General features: G+C 38.5%; 2 protein-coding genes across 2 annotated transcripts; both read left to right on the forward strand.

Annotated features, from left to right (window-relative positions):
* LOC134796668 (ninjurin-A) lies at positions 1-25,735 on the forward strand. Its single transcript, XM_063768818.1, has 7 exons — positions 1-291; positions 16,790-16,874; positions 18,766-18,873; positions 20,504-20,596; positions 24,153-24,229; positions 24,536-24,709; positions 25,532-25,735. The coding sequence occupies exons 1-7, from the start codon at positions 127-129 to the stop codon at positions 25,718-25,720; spliced, it is 891 nt and encodes a 296-aa protein (XP_063624888.1). The 5' UTR covers positions 1-126; the 3' UTR covers positions 25,721-25,735.
* LOC134796667 (uncharacterized) lies at positions 6,046-10,970 on the forward strand. Its single transcript, XM_063768817.1, has 5 exons — positions 6,046-6,429; positions 6,891-6,953; positions 7,035-7,094; positions 9,218-9,314; positions 9,663-10,970. The coding sequence occupies exons 1-5, from the start codon at positions 6,350-6,352 to the stop codon at positions 9,915-9,917; spliced, it is 555 nt and encodes a 184-aa protein (XP_063624887.1). The 5' UTR covers positions 6,046-6,349; the 3' UTR covers positions 9,918-10,970.
* Positions 25,736-27,189: the final 1,454 nt, after the last annotated feature.

The raw sequence follows: 27,189 nt of genomic DNA on the forward strand, positions 1-27,189 counted from the left end.
AAAGTTAACTGCAGTGTTGCTACAACATCCGTGCGAAGCGCACGCCTCGCGCTCCAAAATTCACGCGATCTAAACTGTAAATAAATAAAAACTTATTGACATACATTATTGGTGTTAGTGAATAATATGGCTACGGAAACCAAGTTGGATATAATTTCGGAGTCTCCGAAGCGGTCGCCGAAGTTAGTGAGCCCGTTGGACCATGAGGCCGTGGAGATGGTTTTTGGGAAGCCGACCTCGCCGAAAGTAGAGCCGGAGTTGCATGCTAAGGGTGAAAAAGATAAGGATCCGGTAAGTTGTCCGGTAATTATTATATTTATTACTAACTTTTATTTAAGTTGCAATTTTCGCATGTAAGTTGTCTTCAAATATTGCAAACCAACATTCGACCACTTGGTATTTAATTAAGTTGATATTTGGCATTGTAAACCCAGTGTCAATGCAATACGGTGGAACCTCGATAATAGAAATAATCCTCGTTAACACGAGATAAAATAGGTACTATTATGCTGCCTAATTAAAGCTTTAATACGTAACTATCTAATTTAATTTATCCATAGTTTTTATATGCTATAGATACCTACCTAGCTAAAGTACCTGCTAACGATAAACCACCACAATATTTTAAACGTTGGAAATAAAGCAAAATGGGAAAATTTGCAGTTTCGTGGGAGTCGAGAGTTCGAGTGTCGCCCGAGACAGTGTTTTTTTTCTATTTTCCTTTATTTCAAATATTGAGGTAGTTAGTTCACTAGTGGCTCGAATAAAAGAAATACTTTGAATAATTGAATATATAGGTATTCACCTAAACTTTGTCTGATTTGGCTCAAAACCGCAAAATTTGATTTTCTCTATCTGCAGGTCCATGTAAAGTTCTTTCTGAGTTAGGTACATACGCTATTAACTGTACTTACCTAATAATAAAAACTTAGCTTTTAAAATGAAACGTCATTCCTCTCAGTCTTGAGAGAACGGATGTAGAGCCGAAAATACTCAGTGTGTTAATTTTTATACATTGCGGGAGAGTTTGACCTAGGTATACTTTTGGCAATAGGTAAATTTCATGTGTCTGTCAGATATATAAGTCATCATAATCTTTACCGACCTTAACCTTTACCGATTCGCTGAAATCTGACCAGTAAAAATATCCTCTATGATTCCACAAAGTTAAAGAACTTCTTGACTTTAACGAATCTCGAGAATCTTTAATGGCTCTATGCGAGGAAAACTGAAAAAAAGGGACTGAAATAGCACAGTTTCAAAGGTAGAGTGCATAAACTTACTCAATATTACGTCTGTTTGTCATTAATGTGAATTGCGAAACCAAAATAATAATACAATTGCAAAGGTAAACAGTCTGAATTAAATGAGGTACATTTGGATTACATTTAAACAAAATGCGGGGCCTAAGCCAAATGGCTTAATTAGGTATATTATATTATTGGGAGCCTATAATGTCCCACTGCTGGGCACAGGCCTCCCCTTACTTTTTCCAGTCTTCCCGATCCGTGCCCGATCTGGCCATTCCCTTAAAAATGAGGCCTTTTAAAGGTATATTTATGTAAACATATAAATAAGTAGATACATATAATTTCTACAGATTTCAGTATCTATTAGTACTTAAACTAATAACATCCTACAAAACATCTTCATTCGTCTGTGTAGCAACATAATTATATCAGATCAGCTCCAATTCCAGATATAGGTATCTGTGCCTGTGGTTTCTCAGGTTAAATTTATGTGTAGGTATACCAGTTAATGGTTCAGGCACTTGAGAATCGATGTGAATCGTAAATGATTTGTATTCATTCAAATTACTATAACCACAGAATAACTAATTCTTTGCTGCCAAACAGAAAAAATAGCAATAGTTAGTAGTGCAAGAACTAAATTAATGAGTAAACTATGTATGTCTTTTTTATGCAAGTAGTTAAGTGGAGCGTTCTTCGTTGTCTAAAATTTTGGTTCTGTAACATTTTGGTTTGGCACCGCCTTCAAAAACTAAGTTATTACCCGGATGGTTATTAATTTGCTTATTATTAGGTATTAATTACTTTTTGGCAGAATTTTGCTTTAGGACGGGATAAGGAATGGATAAGGATAGGGGTGGGGTATATTAAAATTATTTAATACTTTTCAGTGGGTTGGTTTTTGAAGGCGGTTACCTTTTTTTAAAAAAGAAATAAAATTAAGCTATTTTGGTTTTGTTTTTGTTTTTTATTCGTTTTTTTATTTTATTTTTTACTTTTTTGGTGGGTGCTAATGCTAGATTTAAAGCTAGTTATTAATTTCGTTTAGTAGTACGCCACGGTATAAATATTGTATGTAAATAAATGATTAAAAAAAAATGCTATTGTTGACTGTACCAAAATACTTAAGCCCACTTGCACCATCCCACTACTGACCCGGGGTTAAGCGGTTAAACCGTTAACCCAGTGTCAAATTGTACTGGTAACCATGGTAACACCAGGTTTAACCGGTTAACCCCGGGTTAGTGGAATGGAGCAAGTGGCGTTTAAGTAAGGTGTTAGTCAAAAATCCTCATGCTTTCTTCTGCGAAGTTCTTTCTAGTACCAAAAACATTTAACTGATTTGCAAGACCGAAGTGATCCCATAAGTGTATCGCGAACAAAGTTTTGTGCGGACATGAATGATGAATGAATGAATGAATTTTCTCAGGTGATTTTTTCGGGCTCGGACCCTAATCTGTTAAACAAAAGGTATTGTTTCCTTTATGCAGTGGTTACACTACTTACTGCTAATAGCCCCGACATAAGTAACGGGAACAAGCCCGTTTAAAAAGCAAACTTACCATTCTATTTATATGGTTCAAATTCATAAAACAGCCCATAACGGAGATAACACGTTTTGTTATCTCCAAAAACAAGACCACCCTGATTGTTCTCCGAACGAGCAGTCCCATGAATTGCTATTTAAACGAAATGGTTGCTTTGGCGCGTGCTGTAGAGCGCTCTTAAAAAAACAAAGGCTTTTCTTTAACGGATTAGCACCCGGACCCGAAAAATTCATCTGAGATAATTTATACTATACACTAAATATGTGCGGTACGCGGTATAACGCCATACTAATAAGCTTCATCATAACGGTCGAGTAAGTTTTGGATATATGTACATTAATTAGGATAATAATTGAAGTCATGATTCACCGACCGCTATCCTTGGACCCTCGAGTTCATGACTAACCATGTTGTCCCTTCAAGCTCGTATTTAAGGCGGTGCTGAAATGAATTGTTTGACATGCTGGTTTAATGAGGTTTATGACTCTGGTGGGAGTGTTATAGCTTGCGTCTCTGTACTTTTTGACCGTTGCAAGTTTAGCAACTTTTGTATAGCCTGGCCGAAATGAGATACGCATATGAGGGTGCGTGCAGTAATTCGCGCGTCGTGTGTGCGTGCCCATACTGGCCATTTCTCCGCGCATATGCACGATATCGAGAGAGTGGTAAATTGCAACCGAGAAATCGGCGCTCGATGAGTCGAGGAAGATTTATTCCACCACGGTAAAATGAGAATGCACAACATTACAGTTACTTTAAGTCACGGTTCGGCAAAGTTTTGAGGAGAAATGTAGCTAAAATCAGCAGTTTCAGCAATCTCAAAGAGTCATTATTTTTTACTAGTGACTTGAAGAACAGGAAACTTTTTTTTACCTATCTATTGTTTTAAAAAATATGGTTGTCTGTAAAGTCGGTTTACGGACGATAATTTTGCGTGATAACGTCATAACTGTCATAAGATAACATTTACCATTACATTACGTAACGTTACCATGCAGATCTGTCCACAACGTTACCATGGAGATCCGTCCACAACCCACAACGCGACACTTTTTTTTTCGTGCATGCTATCGGTGTTCATCGATTTATAAGACGTCGTTATCACGTCAAAAACAATGTAATAAAAACAATTTCTATAGAAGATGTACGGTCAAGGAATTTAATTTCAGTACCATTTCGTACCTTTTCACAGTCACAATAGTACGAGGTCCCTAGCGACTTTCATATTGATTGTCACTGTGACAAGATACATTGGTACCATTTCGTAAAATGATGATAATTTTGATATTTTCGGAAAATCTTCTAGATTGGCACTACTTGGAAAAGCGGCAAAGTTCCTCTATAAAGGCCAGGTCATCTGGAAACTAATTAAATTATATTGAAAATTGAACAGTAACTAATATTTTCCATAGCCACTTCTCAGACCACTACCTTGAGCCTTGGAGGCTTCCAAGAGATCCACGACCACTAACCAGTCATCTTACAGGACACAATGACTCAACATCGCGAAGCCAAGGATATGCACTTTGCTAGTCTACTTGTATTACAACTTTAATTATTCAGAAATAAGGGCTAGTCCTTTGGTAGCAAACAGACTATGACGTACATCAATATTAATTAGAAATACCTACGTTATTGTAATAAAATTGTAGTTCGTCCTAATTAGATAACTTGAGGTAAACTTTTTACACGTCATAATTATCCTTAATTAAGCGTTTTACATATAAAACGCTCACGTCCCGCCCGGAAAACGCGACTGTCGTGTGACGGAACCTTTAAATAGGTTGGTAATTAAAACATTTAAAACGAATTAGGTATGTAATAATTAATAAAATGTACGATTAGGTACATCATAATACTTACTGTACAGAGCTTTTGGCACAGCACGAACGGAACTATAGTCGCACTTGTGGTAGGCAATCTTTTATATTGTAGATTTGTGGTCCAGATTGGTCTGAAACTAGAAGAATTTAAGTAAGTAGGTAACTATATAAGTTCTTTAGTAATTCTCACGTCATAACGCCTTCAATGTTATCAGTTCCCAATAACAAGAAGCTTCCAGTAAGGAAGTATATCCCCCATTGGATGAGTTGGCAACTCGTTGATATGATTCATTAAGTTGAATGGAACAATAAACATTGTGTTGGTTTGGTTGATGGAAGCCGACTGATAGGTGAGGTGACCTGCGGTCAATATCTTTATTTTTCTTTATTGAAGTAACTACTAACTAGAGTTACCTCGTTTACCTCGATTTGAATTTGACTCCATAGTCATAAAAGTGGCTCGTGGTGGTATATTGATATCCAGGGGGCCTATTTGACTAGAGAATGTAATGGAAAGTGGACAACTACTTTCGTGATAAAAAGCGATGGCTGAAATGTATCCCAGTACCTGTTTAGCCACTTTCTGTCACTGTCGAGGTAAATTTAATAATAATAATTTGAGTTTAACCTCAATGTCAACTTACTTGTTAGTTAATTAAAACCGAGATATTTCGCAAAACCGCGATAAAAGTTATATATATGTTCCAACTTCCAAGCACACAAATAAATAACGACACAGCGTCCTAAGAATCCTGTTGTTAAATACCACGTTGTTAAGTATGTGTGCGTGATGTAGTGTCCCGAACCGGACCAATGCCAACCGGTTGCCAATAATTGTATCATTGCCCTCGCGTCATCTCTCGTTCGCAGCCTTTTGCGGTGACTTTAGATCCCTGTGACGCGGGGGTCGGGTGAAACCTCGTCAATAATTCAATCAAACATCAAATAAGTATTTGCTATGGTGACTCGGCGACTATTCCTACGATACCCAAATATTTAAAAATGATAATCTAATAACTACAGCTGGTCAAACCAATTTTTCAGTCAGTAAGAACCAGGAAAACTATATACTCATCCTTTTCTTTTGGGTGCTAGTACTAGTGTAAGACAAAGATAGTATGATTCTCTCTGTCTGTGATTGAAATGAGACAGTCCTTTGACAAACTATATTTGGGTTTTTTAAGGCCGTTCCCTAAGCCAGAAATGTAAAAATACCCCAATAATTATCCTATTTTTCTAAGAAACGGTGATATTTGTAGACGTGGGAAAAATAAATATAATTCTTGATTATATTATCTTTAATAACACAGCTTTCGATACACGATTCATAACACTTCGCTCGATACAATTTATTCCCAAAGTAACCTCCAATTCGAATTTTTACTCCAACTTTACTCGTTTCTTTACTATGTGGCACTATGAAACAAAAAAAGGAGAAAAATCAATCATAAGTATAACAGTAATTTGACAGCTTTAGAAAAACGATAATTAGAGGCAATATTTTTAAAATAAATAAACATCAACTAATTCTATCGTAACAAAATATCGACTCCGGCCTGCATGCTCTATCTCCGTCCGTCTTTCGAAATGAGACAGTGATGGCTGAGCGCTCGTGCCAGACGGACCTGTACTAGGTGTCCCCAAAACAAATATAAGATTTACTTATAAAAACTGTGCTGTGTTGTGTGTCCTAGTGATATACCGTGTGCACCAAAACCTTTAAGTTATAATGGGTAACAAGCAATTGAATAAAAAGAAGACATCTCGAAAAAGACAACTCGGAAGATTCCAACAAACAATGGAACTAACGTAAGTAAAAATGTATATTTATTACACAGTGAAATACGTAATTATTACTTAATTTAATATATACTTGATCGTACTAATTAGTAATCCATATAACTTGAAACATTCTAAAAATTAATAATCGCTCCATCTACCGGTAAACATTGTCATCATCTAAATAGCTTAAAAGGATATCGCGATTCGCGACGAAGTTTACACCACGCGGCACTAGCGCCGTTGCCTTGCACGGCAAAGACAGAAAACATTGCCGTCTATGTGTGCGTCTCCGTGAGTCGTAGTTGGTCGTAGTTACGCGGTTGCGGTGTAGTGGGCCTTCCTATAAATACGAGCACACAGTGATACATGTAACGCACACAATTAGACGCATAAAGCGTTCTTTTAGCAATCCATCCACCTATCGAGGGTTCGAACCTCAGCTCGTGATTTGTCATGCGTCTAAACTTTTTACTTTTTTGTCTTTCTAGGAAAAGAAGAAAATTGGATAATTTCACAGCCGAACATGATACTATATCTTTAGACTACATCGAGTGAGTATAATTATTTGACTTGTGCTTTTTAGCCCTACCTACGTAACACAATACACTACTACAATTTATCTTTATTTACAGACTGCAAAATATGGAAATGGAATCTCCGATTTCATCAACCACTGACATTCAAAGTAACGAGTAAGTTCTAATTCTAATTGTGGCATTATCTATGAAAAGGGACCTTATTGTCTATGGCGCTTACGACGCACTGCGTCGCACGGCGTGGTATTTATATCAGAGCATCGTTAATAATGGCGGAAGCGCCATCGACAATAAGGTCCCTTTTCATAGATAACGTCACAAATACCTACCTACTCAAGTACTCACAGCGGCGGCGTACGAAAAGACCTTAGTTAGATTTAGATACCTACTGTTTTCCTATCAGTGCAGATGCTTATATCTTTTTATGAATTGAATTGATATTCTCAATTATTTGGACATATTTTGTACTTATTTTCCTAGATGGCTATTAGTAGTATTAGTATTACCTACTTAGCAAATGTTCGCCGAAAACTAAATAAAATGTCGCCAATCAATAATATCGTACGAGATACATTGCCCTCATCAGTTATTTGATATTCTCCAAGAGGTACTTAATTTAAAAAAAACCGGCCAAGTGCAAGTTGGATTCGCACACGCAGGGTTCCGTACCATTATGCAAAAAACGGCAAAAATCACGTTTGTTGCATAACTATTTATTTTATTCTGTTTTTAGTATTTGTTGTTATAGCGGCGATAGAAATTCAATCATCTGTGAAATTTTAAACTGTCTAGCTACCACGGTTCATGAGATACAGCCTGATGACAGACGGACAGACGGACGGACGGACAGCGAAGTCTTAGTAATAGGGTCCCGTTTTTACCCTTTGGGTACGGAACCCTAAAAATGTACACTGATAGAATGTAATAGGGTTGCCTGAGTAAGTCCCGGAAATTAAAATCCCGGGATTTACCGATTGTCCGTACTTTCGTTATTCTTTTACGTATTTTTTAATGAACTGGTAGTTATTTTATATTATACCTACCCTACACAATAGTAAATGATTTCCTTTTCTTGAGCGTGTTGACCGATTTTTTATTTTAATAAAACTAATAATCTTGGGCAATTATTTCCATTTTCAATTTCTCATTTACCTGTGATAGAGCATTTTTAGGGTTCTGTAGCCAAATGGCAAAAAACGGAACCCTTAAGGATTCGTCATGTCTGTCTGTCTGTCCGTCCGTATATACAGCCACTTTTTTCTGAAACTATAAGAACTATAGGTACTGTTGAAACTTGGATTTTCCAACAAAAATAGAAAAAAACAATACATTTTGGGGGTTCCCCATACTTAGAACTGAAACTCAAAATTTTTTTTTGCATCAAGGCATACGTGTGGGGTATTTATGGATAGGTCTTCAAAAAATATATTGAGGTTTTTGATATCATTTTTTTCTAAACTCAATAGTTTGCGCGAGAGACCACCTCCAAAGTGGTAAAATGTGTGTCCTTTAACTTCTAAAATAAGAGAATGAACGAGATCTAGTAAGCAGTTTTTTTAATACTTACGTCATAAACCGCAATTTTATTATGTTACTTGCTAGATGTTACTATTTGGCTACTTTGTTGCTACAAAGTATTTGACGCCGACTGTACCTGTAACCAGCACAATGGTTTATTTACTTTCAAGTAGTTTTCTCCATTGTCATCACTTGTTATAATATAGGTACCTACATAAAAATTTTGAAATTAGTCTGTCTCACTTTTCGACATAACTGCATTTCTGGAATGCTGCGTTTCGCGGGTCCATGATCAATTTATGAAATAGTAATGGACTAATTTATAAATTGAGTGATGTTGTAAAGAAATGACTGGCTGCTACAATTCTTCGACCGACAGATTTGTCCGGATGCTTAATGAGAGGCAAAATGTGGCTGTTATTGTTCATCATCACTTGATGATAAAAAATAGTGCGAAAAATAGTTGACATGAGTTGCGTATTACCTATTCTCACATGTATCGTACAACGTTTTACAGTACATATAGCCCTATAGGTTAACTGGAAGAGATCCCTCAAAGGGATAAGTTCGCCTTTGTACTTCTTGCTAATTGTATGTTATTTTTAATATGTCTTTTTGTACAATAAAGAGTTTACTACTACTACTAGCCCTTTAAATATTTGACATAGTTACGTAATGTGTGTGTGCATTATCGCACTAGTGCGGTAAAGTCCATATGTGCTGTAAAACATCATACATTTATTTAATTTTGGTTTTGACAGTGAGGCGACCGGCTCAAACATTTTGAACCCACGCATTGCACAGGTGGATGACACTTATCGGGTTCCTAGTATATTAGAGGAAGAAGATACCCATGAGGTAGGTGATTCATGCTAATTATGCTTATTGATTGTAGAGCAGAAAACAATTTTACCTTTTGTACTAACTACCTAGCTAGAATAACATTGTTTCAACTTCGTGTGCCAGAATTCCATCGTAAATTGATTTATCACACGATTCGTAGTCATTATACAGGGCCTTACTTATATTTCTCTCGTTGGTTCTTTACCACCGGTGCTTTATATGTACAGTCGACGTCAAATATATGTATACATTTTTCACCTTATTACAAAGGAGTATGCTGCAATAGGTACATATCTTTGACGTCGACTGTACATGATGTGACAAATTGTAAATGCTAACACATACAATATATTTTATTTTCAGTTACAAATATCGTTCAATGTGGAAGAAGAGCTTCCTGACAAAACCGTCGGTCGAAGAATTGTCGCAGTTAGTTACCATTCGATTCGATTCCTCGCATTTTATCCAATAAAAGATTGTATGGAAACTATATACATAAACGCAATATTTCACCGACAAAATCGCAATTTTCTTGTTTTGTTCATACTTCAAGATGGACTCTTTGTGACCTTGACGTCACGGTCACATATCGTTTTGTTCGGGGCGTTTCGCGAGTGAAGTACGACTGTCGGACTTTGACTATCATTTCTGACTTTTGTATTCCTTTAATGCAATGGATCCCATATAGACTTTTGATCCTAAAGACAAACCTGATCGATTGATACCATAAATGAAAATTAGTCATCTATTATCGATAAGTATATATGTTTTTCTTCATCAAATTATCAATAATTTTCATTTTTTAGATTGTTCCCTCTATAAACTCCTAATAGTCTACCTTGGTGCCAAATAGGGAATGCAAATCGGTTATTTTTTGTATGGTATTCATTTTAAAATGTCATTCAGATTATCAATAAGAGTTTCTTATACCGTATTCGAATTAAAAGAAATATTTTATTAATAACACAATTCTCTCTAGTTTTTGCTCGTATTTAGTATACAACTAACTAATTATTCGTATAAAATTATTTATCGTAGAAACACTCGTATAGTTTCAAAATAAGCTATTTTATTTTGTTGGCATTGTCAAACCCATTGACTATTTTTGTTTTGCTTTAATATATGGTCAGTCGTAAAAGTATTAGCGTCAGCAATGGATTTATATAATGTATTTCTTTAAAAAACATGATATTTCATGCTAAGTAACAGAAAACAGTCAAATATTGTACCGGAAATATTAGTCCCGAAAATCCCGAAAGTACCGGGAATTTAATTTTGAAATCCCGGTTCTTTGCTTGGCTCTAAATCCCGGGAATTCCCGGTACTTTCGGTACCGGTATTTCCCGGGAGCAAACCCTAGTATGTAGGACTGTAGGTACTGTAAAACGTTGTACGATACATGTGCCAATAGGTAATTCGCAACTCGTGTCGATTCAAAACACTCCCTTCGGTCGTGTTCGAATTTATCGCCACTCGTTTCGATTTTCCTATTTGCCGCACTTGTAAACGTAATGTAGGTAAGTACTATTACAATATGGTGCTACTTTACCGCATTAGTGCGATAATTAGCACATTACGTAACTATGTCGAAAATTTAAAGGGCCATATTATGTACTGTAAAACGTTGTATGATACATGTGCGAATTACCTATTTTTCGCACTTGTACCGGTATGCCCTAATTAGGGTTCCGTACCCGAAGAGTAAAACAGGACCCTATTACTAAGACTTCGCTGTCCGTCCGTCCGTCCGTCCGTCTGTCACCAGGCTGTATCTCACGAACCGTGATAGCTAGACAGTTGAAATTTTCACAGATGATGTATTTCTGTTGCCGCTATAACAACAAACACTAAAAACAGAATAAAATAAAGATTTAAATGGGGCTCCCATACAACAAACGTGATTTTTGACCAAAGTTAAGCAACGTCGGGAGTGGTCAGTATTTGGATGGGTGGCCGTTTTTTTTTTGCTTTTTTTTTGTTTTTTTTTTTTTTTGCATTATGGTACGGAACCCTTCGTGCGCGAGTCCGACTCGCACTTGCCCGGTTTTTTTTAATAAATATCGATGATATACCTGCACAGTATACCTAATAAATAATGATATTATAGAAAACTTGCAGTCATTAATTTGTTTAAATATAAACTGTATTTACCCTTATAATTAAATATTATTGAAATAAGAGTTGACTTCATTAAAATGAATATTTAATTTGCACTATGTTTCATTTATTTTTCCAATTTAACTTTAACGCCATCTATGAGATGCGTCATGCTTTTTTTCAGTATATAGTAATACGTTTTACAAATCAGTGTCCTGTTAGTTCATTTAAGTCGCTACTTCTTGCGTGGCGCTGTTGTATCGTCATTGTATCTAGGGGCGGGATGGGTGGCGTGAGGGGAGGCTCGATTGTAGATTTCATTTGGGTACGGGAACGGCCTTAACTACTAAACTATGATTACGTAGTGGGTATTAGGTACTTATTCAAACTAGTTTTGAATAAATTACTGATTAATAAGGTATGTCTGATGTATTTAAATTATAGTCTTTAAATTAGGTATCATAACATTGCAATTAGGATTATAAAAATTACCTTACTCGTATAAAATTAGCTTTTCAGAAAATCCAATCGTAATTATTAGGTATCATTATATAATATGGGTTTCGCCACAACAACATTTTTTACAGTGTGTATTAAACACAGGTAAAATGGGTTGAAATATGTTAAGTATTTCTCTACTTCTTTAGGTACCTAAATACTTAGATACGTAATCGAAACGTAAGGGCAGAAAAATGCAATTGCTTTGCATGCTTCAAGTCATTACACATTTACTCAGCTAGGTGTATTACACTATTTAGGTAGGTATCAGGTACTTATATCTAGAATTAGGTATATTTATTTTATGCTAGGTTTGAGTTTAAAGTTTAAACCAAGCCACTACCTAATCCTGATGGAAAACCTAAGAAGGAAGACATCCTTATCCAGAAGACGCCTAGCTGTTATATTGCATAAAGGATGTAATTATTGTTTGATCGTCATTTCATCATTTCGGTACTTATTTATCTACCAGCCTTAATCGAGGAGGTATCTCTAACATACAGCTTGGCAATTCTAAATACATATAAAGACAATAATGGACCATTTGCTGGCATTTTTATTTTTTTACATTTTAATATCGTGATTTGTTACAATATATTTTATTTTATTGTTTATCGTTATATTTCAACAGTGCATCAATCAAGGATGAAATTACTTATTGTTCGATCGTCATCATCGTCATTTATTTACCTACCAGCCTTAAGATCGTCAGATCGAGGAGTTAACTCAACTGCTTAGCAATTCTATAAAAACAATCGACCATTTCCTGGCATAGGTACCTAGGTACTTGCATTTTGCAAAACTGTCGTGATTCGTGACAATATTATTTTTGATCGTTAGCTTTAAACTGATTCAATGCCCACGGTGCCACCCACACCACTCAAGAGTAAATCTCAGTACCTTGTATACCAATGTGATTAAAATATTTTATTTCATCTTTAATAATCGGCACCTAATGCAACGTCCAGAAAGGCTAAAAAAAGTATCTAATCGCTTGAATCTTCAGGACGCTCGAATATAGGTACTATTAGGTACTACCTAATTGAGTTGAGTAGGTATATTCTAGAAATAAGTTTTAGCGACTATTTCCAAATCATGTGAAACGCTGACGCAACAAATCTAAGCCTACTTACAATAGTCTCATACAGTTTTTGTTAACCGAAGGCCGCCATACAATATGATAAACAGTTGAGTCAATATGTGTAGGCGGGGTCGATGTACCGCGGATCACCTCCCAAAATATTAGAAATAGATCTGATCTAGGTAAACTAATCTTTGGTTACTATAAATATCATCATATATTAATTAGCTCTACTTTATGTAAATAACAAATCAAATGATTTTATATTGTCAAATTTAGTTAGGTAATAACAAATCTGTTTACAATATTAATAACAAACTTAGAATAAAAAGTAAAGTAAGTAAGCTCTACTTTATAAGATTTCACAATAAGAGATTTAGAGATGACTAATTGACCACCTGGTCCATGGTTTTTAGCGTAACCGTTGTTTTTTTTTAATTACATCTTTTAACACTAAATTTAGGAGACAAAATATAAAGATTTCAGTTAACACGGATTCTAAACCGGTAAAGGCGGACCTGCGACCCGCTGACCACTTGGTCATTATAGAAGCTCTTGATGTGATCCGCGAATTTATAAACATAATTTATTCTCATAGGGTACCTTAGGTATTAAGTTATTAACTTCAAAACTGTTACCTAGTGGTGCCCAACAAAAAAATAATTGTGTCGAAGGACCCCTTAGGTACTTATCACTGAAAGATTTAAGAACTAAGATAGGTACCTATTACCTATTATTGAAAATAAATGTTAGCCACAAAACTTTGTCTCTGTTTCTGGTCAATATGCAGATGTGAGCTGTGACAATGTGGCCATGAAAACTACCGGCCGTGACCTCTGTCGTTTGTGACTTTTTTACATTAAGTCTAAGAAACTAAGAAACAATCGAAAAATAACTCTTAATGGCTTTACAATAAGGTCATTATGTCATTATCATTACTTTTGCCGTCTCCGTGTCTAGCAGATGCTAATTAAAATAGTTGAATACAGATTTTATATTCTGTTTTTATTGGAAGGTAAGGAAGCTGTAGTTTTCGCTACAATACTTTTTTTTGACTTTGGTTTGTTTATTTTTATTAAAAGGAATACTTTATTCATAAGTACCTACCTACACAACGAAATCCAAAACCTACACAACGAAATCCAAAAACGTTTCTAGTTAGGTACCTAATATTGGGCGCTGAATTTAAACCAAATTGTAAGGTTCAATAAGGTATCAGGCACATATATACCATACCTAAGATAAATACCTAAGTTCTATTTAAAATCGATGGAACTTTTCCGGTTAAATAATGCATTGAATCGCTTCCTACCGTGTCATGGCCGGACTGGCGATAGCAAACTATGTCAAATCAGTGTACTTTAAAGACTTTAATGAGGTATTTAGCCCAATTTATAGGTATTAACAAACGCGTGGTAGAGAGGATAATTCCCGGGGCCTAGCCAAAGTGACTATCGTTTATAGAAAACACATATAACGACCCTTAAAATAATGTGCGCCTCACGTCACTATTCGTTGCTTCTGTCATCCAATTTTCACTTTTCGATTAGCGTTTTTGGATACGATTTTCATCTTGATGGCTACGGCCCTTGAAGTTAGCTCGATGTGTATAACTAGTTTTGGAGCTTTGTTGCAATCTTATCATTCATATTTGTACCTACATAGTGTACAACCATGGTTTGCAATAAAGATTTACTTACTTGCACTTGGATTTTACCAAATCATTATGATACCTGTTACCAACGCGTTGATTCCACGAACAATTTGGCAAAAGTAAAAGTCAACAGAGTCAGTGGACTGGGTGCGTTGACGTACGAAAATAAACAGGAATTCTTTGAACGGGGGAAACCCCGCTTTCATGTGATACGTCACAACGTAAATTTTGAAACTGTACAGTCACATACACTCAGCGTCAAAAAAATCGCAAATCTCAACTTTTTTATTTCAAGCCGTTTTAAACCTTATATTTTAAATTTACCTTATATTTACCTTATATTTATAAGGCAAGATAAGACTATGGGGCCTTATTTGAAAGGTTATAAAACCCTCTATTGGAAAATGTCGTAAAATTGACGATCTACCCCATAAAAAATATTTTTTAAGGAAAAAGGACTCAACGTGTATTCAGGTTAAAATGACAAAGAATACAAAACACTACAAAATCAACAAATACAGAAAAAATAAACTTAAAACTAAACTTAAAACCTAGTGCCACCTCCTCTTGCCCCCCGAGTAGCTTCCATCATCATTCGAGTAGTTTGCATCAGTCATGACTGTCACGAGTGCCATGCGTTTTTGAGGAAAGTTGTTCCACTCCTCAATAATGGCGTCTTGAGGCTAGTGGAGAGTGACAGAAACAGGATCATGCGACCGCACCCACAGTTTTAGCTGATCCTAGAGATGTTCGATTGGGTTCAGATCAGGGCTCCTTGCTGGCCACTCCATTACGGTGATCCCAACCTCACGCAGGTAGTCTCGCACAATCAACGCAGTGTGGCAGCGGGCGTTGTCATGCATAAACTGGAAGTTGGGTCCAACAAAACCAGCATATGGGACCACATGCTCCTCCAAGATCTCCGTTATGTAACGCCGAGCAGTCAGGGATCCCTGGCTGTGACCACATTATTCAGTGCGGGAAATGCACAAGAGATCAGTTTTCCCGTCGGTCGAAATGCCGTCCCAGAACATGCGAGATTCGCGCCCTTAGCAGACGGTCTCTTCGGTGCAGGCTTCCGTGAATTGCTTTCCCTGCGTCCTATACACCCTCCTGCACCTGTTGTGGTGCAAAGGCACACCCTCGTCTCGTCGGAAATGAGGACATTCCTCTATTGTTCAAATGTCTAATCTTCGTGCAAAATTGCCTCCAGGCTATTCGATGCTCTGGCTTCAATTGAGGGGCTACTATAGCAGCTCTACGGGGCAACATTCTCTTCTCTTCCAGCCTTCTTCCGATCGTAGAGATGCTTACTGCTGTTATTCGAGCTGCTTGAAGCTGCTGCTGCAGCTTAACAGCGTCGGAGAAACGGTTCTGCAAAGAGTTCGATACAATGTACCGGTTGTCTCTAGCAGAAGAACAGCGTTATCTTCCAGATCCAGACTTCCTGATGTAATCACCAGTCTCCTGGAACCGCTGCGAGACTCGACGCATTCGGAAACCGCTTATGTTAAATCTTTCAGCATCTTGATACTGCCTGCCTCTTGAGCTGCTTCTTCTGGCCTGGTATCCATGTCCAAGGATTTTTTCTTCCTGTAACTGTTCAGTAGTGACCTCAGTGACCTCTGGAGAGCGAATAACCCATAACTAACTTTTACCCCCCATTTTATACCCGTCCATTTTTGCACAAAAAGAGACCGATTAAAATTGAATCTCGGCCCTTTTTTAAACAAACCGCCGATGTTTGGCGGTGGTTGGGTTTACGGAAAATGACGATGCATCTTTTTAAAGTTCATTAATTGCGCTTTCAAATGATACCAATATTGACAGGTTACGATGTATAAGATAAGAGCTATATTTACTTGAAACTAATTTTTGGTGAGGTGCGATTTTTTTGACGCCGAGTGTATAATACATTACTCTTCGGTAGCCGAAAAATAGGTGACACGCTCTATTAATGGCTCTACAATTGTTTTACATAATTGTAGGTGTTTTAATGTACTAATGTAGGTATTTTCATGGCGTTGGTGTGGTGTAAATGTTTGTGTTTCACCCGGGAGCAAAGTTTGTTTTAACCCTCTTCTTGAAACAAGGGATCCAGGAAGATATATTACTGGTTATTATTAGTCCAATATTAACCGTTGTCATTTACGATTCCAGCACGTGACGCACAAGGACAAGGACTCGGAGCCTTCGCAGCCCCTGCTGGAGCCACATCGAGAGAAGCAGCAACCGCCGCTAGCTGGTAAGGCAGCTTAACTCTTAACAATGCCAAAGTACTGGACATTAAGTTTGACACTCTAGCTCTAGGTGACATTTAGATGACAACTGTGCGACCGCGCTAGCTAGCGGGCGCCCTTAACCAAAAATTATGAAACTGCATAAACTCTTTTATCCTTAAATTCGATTTAAGTAATTAATTAATTACATTATAACAATTATATAAAGCCTGATGAGTGCACTTGGTAGTGCGCTGCATTCTCCTGGATTCTCAAGTATGCGGTTATGGCCGACCTAGTATTACTATTAACAAAGAGCAAATGAATCATAAGTAGTTATAGTCGTCACGACATAGCAATAAAAGCCTTGCACGCATATCCTGTCTACGAACTATAATCTATGTCTATAGGTCTATGTCTATAGGTAAGTATCTACTATATAACTACTTTCAACAACTTATTGCTTAAAGTCGGACTACGCCAAGTTTTCCAGCCAAGAGCTACATCAAGCATGGCACTTCTATTATATATGGTAAGCATTGTGACTGCCAAGTCAGTGCAAAGTATTGTGGTGGGAGTCTAGCTTCTTTGTAAATTTAAAAACTTATTTTTTCGGATGCCCTTGCATGTTCAATTAGCGATGTATTCCCATGTATCCCCGGCGGGCACAGGTGGGAATAGGTGTTTATAATATAAATCAATCCCATTGTGTCCCCGCCTCTTGTATGGCGGCGGTCTCGTGGGGCGGGGACAAACACTACTTACCTACTTAAAAACCTTATCGCTAAAAGGTAGGTTGTAGTTAGATATGGGGTCAAATTCGACATGTACAATTCGCATCCACGTCAAATCAACAGTTGATTTTATCGCATGTTGATTCCATCAACAGTGGATAATATCATTTGGTAGAACCAAAACTCAACTCTAAACTGGGGGTGGTTCGGTTTGTTTTGGTTGTTACCTACGTGTGAATTGCTAATGTCAAATTTTGACATTGTACGTATTCGAGAACTTATAATTTTTCCCACATCAACGGGAGGTCAACATGATACGTCAACATCGCTTGTCGAATAGGGGTCATGAAATAAAATCTCTGCTGCCTGAACGCAAATTTATATTTAAAGTGTTAAGAGAGTCGGTACATAAGTATAAGTAATTTTTCACCACACCAGCTCGGAAAGGCTTACTTTGCACTTCAAAAACTGATAGCAAAGTTGCATTTTATTCACATGTGAGGCAAAGTAATCAAATGCAAATTTTGGGTTGTTTTCTTATGTTTGCTGGTAGAATTTACTTTTAAATGATGATTTTGGATGATAAATATTGAATAACATTCATTTGGATTTGATTTGGTTTGATTTTGTTTGATATTTTACATTTAATAGGTATTTGCTTCGGGTTGGTGTGGTGAAAAATTTTGTGTTTCACTCGGGGGCAAATTTTGTTTCACCCTCGTGCTTTGAAAGATTCTCGCTACGCTCGTGGTTCAATTTTGGAATCTTTCACTTGCTCGGGTATCAATATTAGCACGAGCGGTTAAACAACAACTTTGCCCCCTTGCAAAACAAATAAAGTATTGATCACCTCGACCTATGTATTTAAGTGTTGGTGATTGTACCTACTAGAATATCATCTCTTTTTTCCTATGGAACATGGAACTTTCGTTAGTTATAGAATTTGACATTCCAAACCGTTGACATACTTTTGTCCCTGTCAGTTATTTTGACATTTCTGTTTGTTAGAAAGAGACAAAATTTAAAAGAAGTTTATAAGAGGTTGCAAAATTTTGAAATTGTGAATATGGGGGTTAATTTGCTTAAAACAACATTTCTTTTTTAGTATTAGGGATAGCAACTTATTTTTTTAGTTTTCTCAATTTTATTTGCTTTCACGCACGCTTCTTATGCCTTCGTGCAGGTCCCGAGGTGGATGACCTGGACGAGACCCCAGCAGCCCCCGCACCGTACCCTGGCATTGATGACGGGCTACTGGAACCCAGCGACAAGAAGCCAGACCTTGATGCAGGTTGGTTCTACAGGATATTGTTTTAACCCTTTATGCTCTAAGGCAGCGGTCGGCAATAGGCGGCCCGGGATACCCCCTGGTCACTTTGTGTGTAATTGTAATATGTACTGTCAAACGAAAATGTCTGATAAAGTCACACATATTAACAAAGTGCGGCCAGCGTCAACTTCGTTAACTACTATGTGGCCCTTGGCTAATAAAAGGTCGCCGACCGCTGCTCTAAAGGTTCTGTCACACAGGCGCGTTTTCCGGGCGGGGCGTGAGCGCAGCGGCGCGTGAGCGTTTTGTGTAAAAGTGTGTAAAAGCGACGCGCCCCGCTCACGCGCCGCCCGCAAAACGCGCCTGTGTGACGGAGCCTTAAGGGGTGAATACGATGACATAGGTACGATAAGAACACGACAATTTTAGGCCCGCAACACGCAGCGCTAGATTTGATAGTGCACCATTTCTTGTTTATAAATTGCGCTATTTTTGTGACAGTCATAAATTTGTCGACTCCGCTCTCATGGCAAAGACCTTTAAGGAGATACAATTACATATATTTAACACACAAACAATGCTGTTATCTATTTGCCGCAAACCGCAGCGATAACGTTGTTGGGTTGAATTGAGCTCACCTACTTTTATATACCTAAGTTCAATAATTACGGCACTGTGATACTGATAAGTGCACCAATTGTTGCTTACATTTAAAATCGGACTAGTTTACCTACCTAACTTCCTTTTATTTGCCCGAGGGATGTTAAATAGTCCTTCTTGTCTTCAAACGTTTTAAGTTGTCGACTACATACTTAGATGGGATTTCTCCCGACGTATATAATGTATTTGTGTATGTATTGATGGGATGGACCTTCCCGCATTAGTCCCATCTTAGGTAAGTTGTTAACAAATAGAAAAAATGTGACAAACGAGGAGTTCTAAGCAAGCGAGAGGACCTCAGAGAAATGACTAGAACCGTTGTCTCTTTTCACATAGTTCAAGCATCACTCCCGTCTTGCTTCAAGACGCTATACTTCCTACTAATTTTATCATTATATGAAGTGAACGCCATTACCCCTGTTTCCCATATACTATTTTTAACACCATATAGGTATAGCCCTTAACATATTTGAGATGAGAGTGTTGTTGGCTTGGCAACCTTGGTGTCAGGAAGTGGTGGCCCTTCGCCCGTCTATCCTTTGGATAACGGTGTCCTTAACCAACATAATGTGACAATGCAATTGCTAATGTCGCTGCTGATAATATTACATTCAATTATTATGCAAACTGAATGTCGGGCTGTATATGGTAATTTTATTACACATCTTTAATAAGTTCTTCGAATTCCAGAGGAACTCCTATATAGACATGACGCTAACATGACTTGATAGCCGTGGCTAAGGCATGACACGATGGTCATGTACCCCTTAGACAAGATGAATATATATATTGTATGAAGATAACGTTGTTCTCTCGGTGTGCGTAGACGTGCCTCTGCACAATACCTCGGGCGAGGCACGTCTTCACAGACCGAGCTGCTACGCGCGGCAATTTTCTCGCGGGGCGGCTCGTTCTATGTGGAACCGCCTATAAATGTATCTATTCTTTTCTAACTACATATAAGTAATTGTATGTTTGCTTGGTGTTCCAGACAGCGAGGAGTCGCACAAGGAGCCGCCGGACTCGGAGCACGACGAGGGTAAATGGCTGTGGCCGTCCGGGGACGACGTGCCCGACTATCCTGGTGACTGGACGCACTGTCAACAATGTAGTTGAACGACCACTCTGGAACGTTACGCCAATGGCGATAGAGATTGAACGAACTTTGGTAATAGCCCCTTCGGCACCAATCATAAGACGTTTAAGGAAAAAAAATAAGTTCGCCTTTGTACTGCCTATCCTGTGCCATAAATTTGTGTTTTGTACAATAAAGAGTTTATACATACATACATATATACTTTTTCGAATACGTTTCATTATTAGTGACACGTTCATTATAAGTAGAAGTGTTTACCGAAGGTTTAGCAGAAACGCACGCTGACCTTACGCTTCTTACGAACTTTTACTGTAATCGAATATATTACAAGTTCCTGATGTGATCGCTCCGAACGGCTTGGCACAAAAATAGTACTTAGAAACTTATGTTTACCGATTCTTGAGTTTCTTATATTAGTTCGAATCATTCGGTCGGTATTTGCTGGTACCTGTTTAATTAAGTAGTTATTTTCCAGAGTGGTCTTTCAGTTAGTGATAAATTCTTACGTGACAACGATTGTTGCCTTCCTTCCTGGCTCGGTCAGATAGCCAGGAAAGAAGGCCATAATCCTGAACAACTCATAATAGTTACTGGCAAGATTGATGGCAAACGACCTAGAGGCCGTAGCCAACAAGGTGGGCAGATCAAGTCCGTTCTAACCTGGACACCCAACTGCATGTCTTCACGATGCCAAAAACAGGCACAGATGCCGGGACACCGTCAAAGAGATTCCTTCCACGGGGATTTCACGACCCTCAGCAATGAGGAATACGACGCGAGGAGGAGGACAATCAAGATTAAGTTGCAAAATTAAAAAGTCCATTTACTATTCCTTATACGAATTATGATCGTTGTCACGTAGGTTGATGTAATTTGCATGTTGTTATTTGTCTATGTTGTTGACTACAAATTTACTATGCGCCACTATACAATAATTACGTTACACGATGGAACAATTGAAATTAAAACTAGCTTCGTTTACTTAGCTTGGATCAAAAAAAATATTTTCCAAAAGACACCGTACCTACTAGAAATATATAGGTACTTACTGTAAACAGACAAACTGTTTGAAATCGATAGAATTATAAACTATTTTAAGAAAGGCCGATTTAGATTGTTCCTCGCATCACATTACTAGCATGGCATGTCGCATGTTACAAAGAATCTAGAATGAAGAATTAAATGTACGTATATTTTGCATACAAGTTTAGATATACTTAACTAACTTTATGAATGAATTCCATTCATAATGCGTCCATGCAATTTTGCAGCTTGCTGATGTACCTACGTACCCTTTCCATCTCAAATTTAAATATATTTATTTTACTGTTTAAACGGGACAGTATATTCTTTAAATATTTTGGATTTAAAAGTTACGCATGATATCAATTTTCTTGCATGATAAAGCTTATAGTACAGTTAGCATCAAAAGTAACGGACCAAACTACGCGTCAAAAGTATATCTACTATTCCCTAATAGCTTCAAAAAAAATATGGGTTTCTGTCCCTGTATGTGGAACAGATTGGTGTTAGAAACTTTAGAACGTGAACTGTAGACGTATAACTCTATTTGGAAAATAATTCCAGGACGGCAGCTGGAGCGTTGTTCCATCTGCTACTATTGATGCTCACTGCACATTGCATTAAATTTTATCTGGTAGAGTCAACAGCCGAAGTGCCTTAGCTACGTGATCGTAGTGCTCAAAATTAAGCGGATCAAGATTTTTTTAAGTACTCTGCACATGGGGGCTTTATCTCTAATTTTTTTCGCTGTAAATCAGCGATCGGCAACGTTTTAGCAACCAAGGGCCACATAGTAGTTAACGAAGTTGACGCGGGCCGCACTTTGTTAATATGTATGACTTTATCAGACATTGTCGTTTGTCAATATTACATACAAAATAGCCAGGGAGGCTCGCGGGCCTCTAGTGAGAGGTTCGCGGGCCGCCTGTTGCCGACCGCTGCTGGTAATACTTATTTAGCGGAGCTATAATTATAATCAGGGCCGGATTAACCCTAAGTCAAAGTAGGCAACTGCCTAGGGGCCCCGCCTCGGCTAGGGGGCCCCGGCGGCTCAGCGGACACCAAATAAAAAAAAATTGTTCCATAGGGTCAAAATTCATGAGTAAATTTTTTATTCTTATAATAATGAGTATGCTTTGTTATTGTTTTTTTCGATCCATTCTTTAAATTAATGAAATACTGTAATAAAATTGAAACAATACGTTACAGTTTACGGGGCGTATTCTGCATACCTGTTGTAAAGTTGCAATAATAGGGGTTTTCAGGAAAAATGGTTCACTTTTTTCGAACAACCAACAACTTTTGGGTTATTTCGACTCAGAATCACGAGGACTATTGATTAAAACAAAGAAAAAGAAAGAAGACGAACGTGTCCCCAGTTTTTCATAGGAATGCTCGACCTTCAGTCTCACTTTTCCACATCTCCTCTACTTCAGCTTAGCCTTTGGCCTCGCTGCGCCAAGCTCGGCCTGCGGTCTCGCTTTTTAATACAATGGACATTGGTTCATGTTTGTGGTCAACTATTTATCCTGAAGCCTGATGAAGCACGGCTTTGACTTCGCATGAAAGCCTCACTGGGGCACTTCGGACTTTTAGGCCCAGATGAAGATCGATACCCGGCCTTTTAACACGCTTTCACAATTTGCGATATTGTTAACAAAAAATTTCGCGCTCGCTGCGCTCGCGTTTTATTTTTGTTTCTTTAGTTGACCCTGTATCATCTACATGTTAGCTTGACTGATGGTGAATGAATAAAGTTAGACCAAGAAAAGTCTGCAATTATTTTGATAGCATACGCAGTGCAAGTGTTATTTATACGTCATGTCATAATTTCATAAATATTTTGACAACACAAAATAACACTTGCACTGCGAGTGCTATCAAAACTGTTGCAGGCTTATCTTGGTCTAACTCTAGTAATTAAGTAATTTTAACATATGGAAATTCTTTATTATTAGGTTGATTCTAATCATGTGGCTCGGCGTTTGGTCTTATGGTCGGAAAATCGCTGTTCAACCTCGCAAAATATTAACTATTGAGAAAATCAACTTTGCGGCACTAGTTGAGCTTAGCCTTTAGCCTCGCTTAAAATTTGCCATTAGAGGTAGATAGAAAAGTGACGCTGAAGCTCATATCTTTGGTATTCTTCTGGGAATTGGCCTTAAGCCTACAGGGCTCTCCCCACACTTGACGCGACGCGGAATCGGCAAAAACCGATAGAATAAAGCTTTATGTCCACGCAATAAGAGCGAAAAAGACATCGTTCGATTTGGATCGGCTCGCCCGACGCCTGAAGATTGAAATTAAAAACGCATATACTGAATATGATATATGTGCACTGTGTGTGTGCAGAATTGACTGTAGGGGGCCCCGAGCCTCGCACTGCCTAGGGGCCCCGACATGCTTAATCCGGCCCTGATTATAATCCTAGTCCGTATTATGACTTACATACCTAGAGCATGTAAAGGGTGGGTTCGTGTAAAAGTATTCAATACTAATTCATGTCACTGTGTGATTTCAGATGGCGTTCACGGTTTCAGCAACGGTCTGGACACGCGGTTTGGCGTTGACCGTCCTGGGTCTCCATTTCCACCAGGGGTAAGAATATAGCTTATCAATTACAGTTTACTTAAACATTTGAGCGCTAATGACGTCAACTGACGCCAGTGGCTACCTATAGGTATTCCGACACGCGACAAGATGACGCGCCGCACGGATCAGCCGTCATAGAACATAACATGTCAACGCGCGCCTCGGCCCGGTCTAGCGTGAGTCATCGTTTAGATAGGTAGTCTTGTTTTAGATTTTTGTAGGTACATTAGCCATCTTGAATAGACCATTTCTTACATTCACTGATTTCAATTTAAGTAATGTTGTACCAATCGTTACCTAATCGTGTTCCAGTCGATACCCGACGTGAACACCTACCAGCAGAAGAAGAATTTGGCCCAAGGCATGATGGACTTGGCTCTCCTGTCAGCCAACGCGAACCAGCTCCGATACGTCCTCGAGTCTTCCACCTCGCACCCATATTTCTACCCGAGCCTGGCGTTTATATCCATCAGCATCCTACTGCAGGTTGGTTATTAATACTACATATTATGTATAAGCCTACAAGTACAAGGACTGAGTTGTTCTGTCAGCTAACGCGAACCAGCTCCGATACGTCCTCGAGTCTTCCACCTCGCACCCATATTTCTACCCGAGCCTGGCGTTTATATCCATCAGCATCCTACTGCAGGTTGGTTATTAAACACATTCACTGCCAAGAACACGTAAGCTATGTGTGTTGATTTTGTACTTGAAACAGGGCGCCATGCCCCGAAAGTGTTAAACTACAAGCCGTGGTGCAATCCTACAAGTACAAGGACTGGGTTCTTTTGTCAGCCAACGCGAACCAGCTCCGATACGTCCTCGAGTCTTCCACCGCGCACCCATACTTCTACCCGAGCTTGGCGTTTATATCCATCAGCATCCTACTGCAGGTTGGTTATTTATACTACAAGTACAAGGACTGGGTGGTTCTCTCAGTCTCAGCCAACGAGTACCAACTACGATAAATGTCCTCGAGTCTACCCTTCTATCAGCCTACCAACGTCAACCAGCTACGATAACTATTCAATACTTTTCTACGAGAATGAAAATGTCCCGCCAAAACGAAGTGCAAGCCTCTATGGCTAAAGACTCGTTGATGTCTTTCGTGCTATTGTTTTTCGTTGTCTTGTGCCCACAGTGGTACGTGACTGTTTTATTATATTTCACAGTGTTGTATAATGTATTTATAGCCCAGTCGAAGATACAGAAAAGTATGCGAAAATAATTTTTCGATATTCAAATATCTACTAAATAAAGTCAATGAGTAGAAACAATAGTGTTAACGTTATTCTTTCACGTTTTCAGATAGCAGTAGGCATAGGGCTGATAATGAACAGCCGTTACGACGTGAACGACAAGAAGGACATCTGCAAGGCGGACAAGATCAACAACATGACGGTGCTAGGCGTGTTCCTCGTCACCATCGTCAATGTGTTCATCACCTCGTTCAGTGTGGCCACGCCGCAGGTCACTACGGCTATCAATGGCGGTTAAAGGTTTAGGACGGCCGCTAGCGTGAGCGCACGGCGCGGGACCCATTGCAGATAAGTAGTCTGTCGATTTGTAACAGGCCCCGACGGCTAATCCTTTGTCTGTTGTTAAGTAAACCCGCTCGTGCTACCACCTGCATAAAAAATCGTTCGTTCACTTTAACCGGTTATTGAATTATAACTCCTATGGAAACTGCAATAAGATACAAAATGAACTAATGGAAAAATATTTTTCTAGGCTGTGTGTGGTCCCTTTGACTCGCCGGCACTCAGTACTACGGTTACTGAGTGCCGGCGAGTCGAACGCTACAGAACCAGTCTAAAATGTGTCATCGAGATACGTAAAAAGGCGCGTTATCGGAGAGCGCACCTACACTGGTTTTTTGAGCGTTGGACTAGCCCTCGCCCTCGCTCAGGTGCCAAATAGAATAATTAAGACCCTTTTTTGCAGGTAAGCAGCACGTGCGGTTTTACTTAACAATAGACATAGGATTAGCCGTCGGGGCCTGTTACAAATCGGCAGACTATAACATCCGTCGTACGCGTCCGCGCCAGTTAGCAACGCTCATACTAGTCATACTAGTTTTCGTTAACCCGCTCACCCGTTCCGTGCAACCGCCCCAGCTAGCGGTTGCCCTTGTAACTACAAATTTCAGCATCTGTACCATAGGGGTACCTACCTAGATCTATTACTAAGGTTCATAAGTTTGGAACCCCTGTGTACCACTACCAATGTACAGTTAGCATAGCTGTAAAAAGTAAACCAATAAGTAAAGCATACAAATATGTATGCAGAGGTGCTAAAGCTAATAGTTTTACTTGATTGAACGTAGAACGTTGCACATAAGATCTACTATATGTAAGTAACTAAAATAATGAATTAATGATATATTTCATGCAACTATAACATCAAAACGTATTCTTATGACCTAGATCTAAATTAGTGTAATTACCTGGTACTTAACGTACATGTAGGTATGCAATTTAACTTATGATATTCACTTAAGTAGGCTTGTGCCTGCTCGGTCACTTCAGAGAGCGCTCCGCTCTCGGTCAATCGGTCAAACGAACTAGTTCGGTCTTTTAGTTCCTTTAGTTCAGTTCGGTCGTTGAGAGCCGGGAATGAATAGGAGTCGATTTTTCATTGGTTTCTTTCCAATCTTTGGTAACTGAATACAATTTAACTTGTACGATACGATGTGTCGATATTAAAAATTAAAACACTTTAACATAATTAAAAAATATCAAATATGTCGAAATATATTTGTTTTTCCTTCATATTTTCGGGCTTAGGAGTGTCACGTCGTTCTTTCATCTCGTTCACACTCGTGCCAGCGACATTGACAACCGTTTCGTTCCGTCCATTTTACGTTTCACTCAGTCAAGCGCTCTCGAATCCCACTGAACTAAAGGACCTAAAGACCGATTAAGAGCGTGCAAAAAGATTTAGTTCCTTTCGGTCATTGATGGGAT

The sequence above is a fragment of the Cydia splendana genome, chromosome 14, assembly GCF_910591565.1.
Source record: "Cydia splendana chromosome 14, ilCydSple1.2, whole genome shotgun sequence".
Lineage (NCBI taxonomy): Eukaryota > Metazoa > Arthropoda > Insecta > Lepidoptera > Tortricidae > Cydia > Cydia splendana.